The sequence below is a fragment of the Limulus polyphemus genome, unplaced genomic scaffold (assembly GCF_000517525.1).
Source record: "Limulus polyphemus unplaced genomic scaffold, Limulus_polyphemus-2.1.2 Scaffold25, whole genome shotgun sequence".
Lineage (NCBI taxonomy): Eukaryota > Metazoa > Arthropoda > Merostomata > Xiphosura > Limulidae > Limulus > Limulus polyphemus.
Window position 1 is genome coordinate 597,201 of NW_013665635.1, and position 4,868 is coordinate 602,068.

The window sequence follows — 4,868 nt, forward strand, 5'->3', positions numbered from 1 at the left end:
TATATATATATATATATATATATATAATAAACAATATGACAGTAACGACCAATAAGAAATGATAAATTGTAAAAAAAAAGGTTTCTTTATACTAGATTTCAGTTTTGTTTCTTTATTTGCAGCAACCAATGGTTTCTTCTACAATTTTTTTTTTTCCCCTTTGTGGATATCATTGTTTCAGATATGCAGGTTTCCGCTGTATTCTTACATGCCAGATTCTTTGGATTTACAGCCCAATGTATAAATAATATTAAATTTCTAAGCAGAAACTGTAACTTTTCCATCCAAAGAAGGAATTTCTTCCAGATTAGACCTTTGCTGCACTTCACTATAACATAAATCTGCTCTTTTTCCAGTTAACTAAGTTTAGGCCATGTAAATGAAAACATTGATATTTTCTTCATCCCTTCTCATGTACTTGTGATCAATAAGCCATTCAATCTGCTCTTTAATCATTTTTTTAGAAGGTAGGAACATGTTTTTCAGAATCTCAACAAGCTCAGTCTGTAATTGTGCATTGGTAATCTTCTTCCTCATTTTCATTATTTTCACTATTGCTTCCTGTAGCATCAAAAATAATAGATATTAGGTTCAATAAATCATATATATATATGAAAATATACTTTTGCTATATTATTTAAATAAAGGTAGTAAAACAATATCAATTTTATCTGAGTTTAACATTTTGTATGGCCACTGCCTGGAGATTATGATAAAATATATAACAAGATTACCAGTTATCCTCGACTTAAACTGATCTGGTGACACATGAATAATAATACATATTTACCATAATGAAAGAAGTAATTAGCAGCAAATGCTGACAAGTTTTTCCCATGAAATAAAGTTATATCAGTAGTAAACAGTACAAAGAAGTGACTACTAGTCAGTGGATGTTGGTATATAAATTTGTGCAGGGTGTAAAATAGTAACTACTAGACTGTGACTGTTAGCAACCCACACACATATATGTCAACAATAATCAGTGCAGTTGTCACTACCTGACTATGACTGTTGACAACTAATATCAGAGCAGTAACAGTACAAAGTACCATAATTTTCTGAATATAATACATATTTTTTTTCACAAAAAAATTATTTAGAAGTTAGGGTGCATATAATCTACAGTAACAAATTTAAATGTTTTTTTTTTTTCACAGCCAGTTCAGACCATCTTTTCTGACACATGTGAACAATAATGTATAATTACTAGAAACATTGCATTTCAATGATATGTCTTATTAACTCTCTCTGTTTCTAAGGCATAAAAGTGAATTGTCTCCTGTTTTTATTAATTTTTAGTATCTTTAAAGATGTGTTTTGAAATAAAATGATAAAGAAGCTCAGATAAAATACTTAAAAAAAACCTGTTCTTTTTGTCTACAAGATCTGTGATGTTTACTAAAAGCTTGCCAAATTTTGTCAAGATACACAAAGCATATGAAAAGTTATAGTATGTTAACTGATGTTCGCTTTGCAGCAAGAAAGTTAAAAGAAATTTTGTTATGAGTTGTTAGGTGTATTTTAAAATCAAACTTATAAAATTAAAATGGCCCTGTCCTCTTTTAAGTATTGACTTAAGTGTCAGTACTTGACCAAAAACAGCCAGTGTGACTTTTTAGTGTTAAGCTTTGATTTCATGGTGTATTTTTAAATTAGTCTTATAAAATCAAAATCATTATCTTTATGTACGAGCAGGGAGGAAATGTTTCAGAACAAACTACACGTACCCCATTGTAGCAAAGCTATTGCATAGGACCATGACTAATGTACACCAGCTGTAAATGGGTTTTTGAGAATTCATATTTGCAAACATAGCAGGCACTAAGGCAAACTTCCAATTAGAGATTATATGGGTGCTCTAACACTCTTGTTATCAAAAGGTTACTTTGACTGCAGTAATGCAAAATTCTGGGTGAGTATTATTTATGGTAAATTTAACTCTTTGTTTGTGAAGATAAAAGCATATTATATTTGGAAAACTATGGAATAAAGTTGTTCCTAATCGATTGTGAGTGTTGAAAAATGACAGAGTCTATCAACAATAAGATGATTTAAAATAATTAACTAATAGACTAATGGTTGACAAACCAACTAATCCTGTAAATAGTATGAAGTTTATTCTAATAACAAAGTAAATAAATCTGTCAACAGTAAAGACTACAACATTTAACAACTGGACAGAGACTAATGGCAAAGTGAATACGTCTGTCAATAGTAAAGACTACAACATTTAACAACTGGACAGAGACTAATGGCAAAGTGAATAAGTCTGTCAATAGTAAACAGTAGAATGTTTAAGAACTCAACTGAAACCAAAGGCAAAGTGAGTAAAGGTACAAAGTTGATCCTAATTAATTGTGACTGTTGGAAAATGACAGAGTTTATCAACAGTAAAATGATGTAAAATAATTAACTAATAGACTAATGTTTGACAAACCAACCAATTCTTGAAATAGTATGAAGTTTATTCTGGACTGAGACTAATGACAAAGTGAATACGTCTGTGAACAGTATAACGTTTAACAACTTGACTGAGACTAATGGCAAAGTAAATAATCCTATTTATAGTAAGTATAACTACTAAAGTTTCTTAATAATATTTTGGTTTAAAAGGTTATCTACTTATTTTATAATTAAACATTTTAAATTTTGTTTACTTCTTCAAGATAAGAAGTTATTTAACAATTATAAAAAATGAGGATTTAAATAATTTCTAAAAAAGTGGCAGTCCAGAGACTGTCACATTACAACTTTGAAAAATTATATATATTTTTAATTTTTAGCAATGTTGGAATTCCCTTATTGGTGCATATTTGTCTCAGAATCAATGTGTGTATATTTTACAGGGGTGGGTGGGTTAAAAATTAAATACTCAGAATAAAATATTTTGAAAAACTGAAAAGTTACAATATCAAAATTATTGTAAAACAAATCCTTTAAAGTACTTTTGAGCAATAAAGTTATAATCTATAAATTATTACAAAGGGTACTTGGTTCTCTAGAATATAAATATTTTTCAAGTATAATTTCCCTGTAATAAATCAATGTTATTTTAGTTCCTTCCTTCCTGTTTGCCATTTTCAAGTTTAAAGATAAAATGCTATACTGCTAATATTAATTTGAATTGCTAATAAAAAATGTTGTAAATTAATTTTGTTTAACAGTTTATAAAGAGTATTTATACTCTTAAAAATCAGTACAATGAAGCAGCGTGAAAAGTCTTACCTGTGTTCTTAATATCCTAAGCTGAACTATACTGTCATTGTCTTCTTCTTTACTCTTTTCTGTAGACAACTGCAACCGGCCTATTAGATTAACCTTGCCTCTCCTCTGAACTTTACCATTTTTACTAGTGTAATAAGAAAGTTCATTTTAGGGTATTTTACACAAATAAAATGAATACATTTTAATATAAAAAACATATAAAAATATGTCAACATTTGTCTTGAATATATGTAGACTTCTAGGCTTACCAATTTGGTTTTCTTTTTCTGCATACTATTTCTAGCTATTAAAACATTACTTGCAATGTTTCAGACATTACAGACATGAGTATAATTATACATAAGAAGATAATAATATGTAAACTATACCAACTTTTCTTAATACAGTGATATTTATTCTTCTAATTTTACAAACAAATGCTTACAAATAACTAATATTTTTGACATTATTACTTTAAAGTAGGCCCCATTTATGTAAATATATGAAGAATGTACTTGAGCTAAGTGTATTATATGTAGTAAAATAATGACTGTTAAGATTTTTGACATTTCTACTCAACTATACGTATCTCTAAAAACATGTTTTGGGAAGCCAAAACTTGTAGATTAATCACTAACATCACATCACTGTCATTTGTTGCAGCTAAAAATTGTACTGTATTATAAGAATAAGTTGTTTCAACTATGACTGACTTGAGTTGGCAAAATAGTATTTTATCAATCTTTGAGGGTCTGAACATCATATATGATCTTTGTCTTGTTTTATTAAAAGTTAAATTCAATCTCTTTTTGTAATATTTATATGCTTTTTTTAATTTTACAATATTTCTTAAATACTGAACACTTTCGTCACATATACTTTAGGTAATGGCCACCACTATCTGTCAAAACAGATGAGGTTGCTAAAAAAAAAGGTTCTTCATGTCAAGAAATTTCTATTTCACACTTCTCGTCTATCTCCCACTTTTGAGTTAGCTTGAGTAGATGATAGCAACTTAAGCTGCTGATAAAGTTTTTACAACTCTTAACTCTTTCAGCATGGGCTCGGTCCCTGGGACTGACCTCGTAACCATTTTGTGCCTGTTATAGTTTCCTGCTATAACTTTTAAATTAGTAAGCGTATGTTAATGAAATTTGGCAGATTATCAGTAAACATTACAATGCTTTAATATGCAAAATATAAATTTTTTTATTAAGTCTTAAGGTTTGTAAAGCAATGTTTTTCTCGTGCCTTTTTTTTTTCTTTTCGCATGTTGCCTATCCAACATACAAAGTAATTTTCATTTTAAGATTAAAAATACTTTTATGCATCAGAAATTTTCACATGCAAAATCTTTATAATGTCCAGATAGTTATCAAACCTTTCTTAAGAAAAAACTTTATATTTTATTTGTTATTTTCAGTAACAAATCTCTGTACGAGTTCGGTAGATTTGACCAATCTTGTAACCACCATAAAAAGTTATACCTCTTTCGTTCTAGAATGACAACAAATTATACCACAAAAACATAAGTGTTTAGACTAAATAGCTTAAATCTCATAACATTATACGTTTATATATATTTGTTATATTGACCTTTCAGCCATGCCTGGCTAACATACAGAAGTTATAATGATGCAGCACACATGCTCTCATGTTAC

General features: G+C 28.7%; 1 protein-coding gene across 2 annotated transcripts in view; it reads right to left on the reverse strand.

Annotated features, from left to right (window-relative positions):
• Window positions 1-91: 91 nt before the first annotated feature.
• Window positions 92-4,868, reverse strand: part of LOC106459081 (cullin-5-like) — a 46,446-nt gene continuing 41,669 nt past the window's right edge. For both annotated transcript variants that reach the window (XM_013918666.2, XM_022385577.1), the window contains exons 17-18: window positions 3,229-3,352; window positions 92-561 (exon numbers count right to left, since the gene is read on the reverse strand). In XM_013918666.2, coding sequence (XP_013774120.1) covers window positions 367-561; window positions 3,229-3,352 — 319 coding nt within the window. In that variant the 3' untranslated portion in view covers window positions 92-366. The remainder of the gene's footprint in view (window positions 562-3,228; window positions 3,353-4,868) is intronic.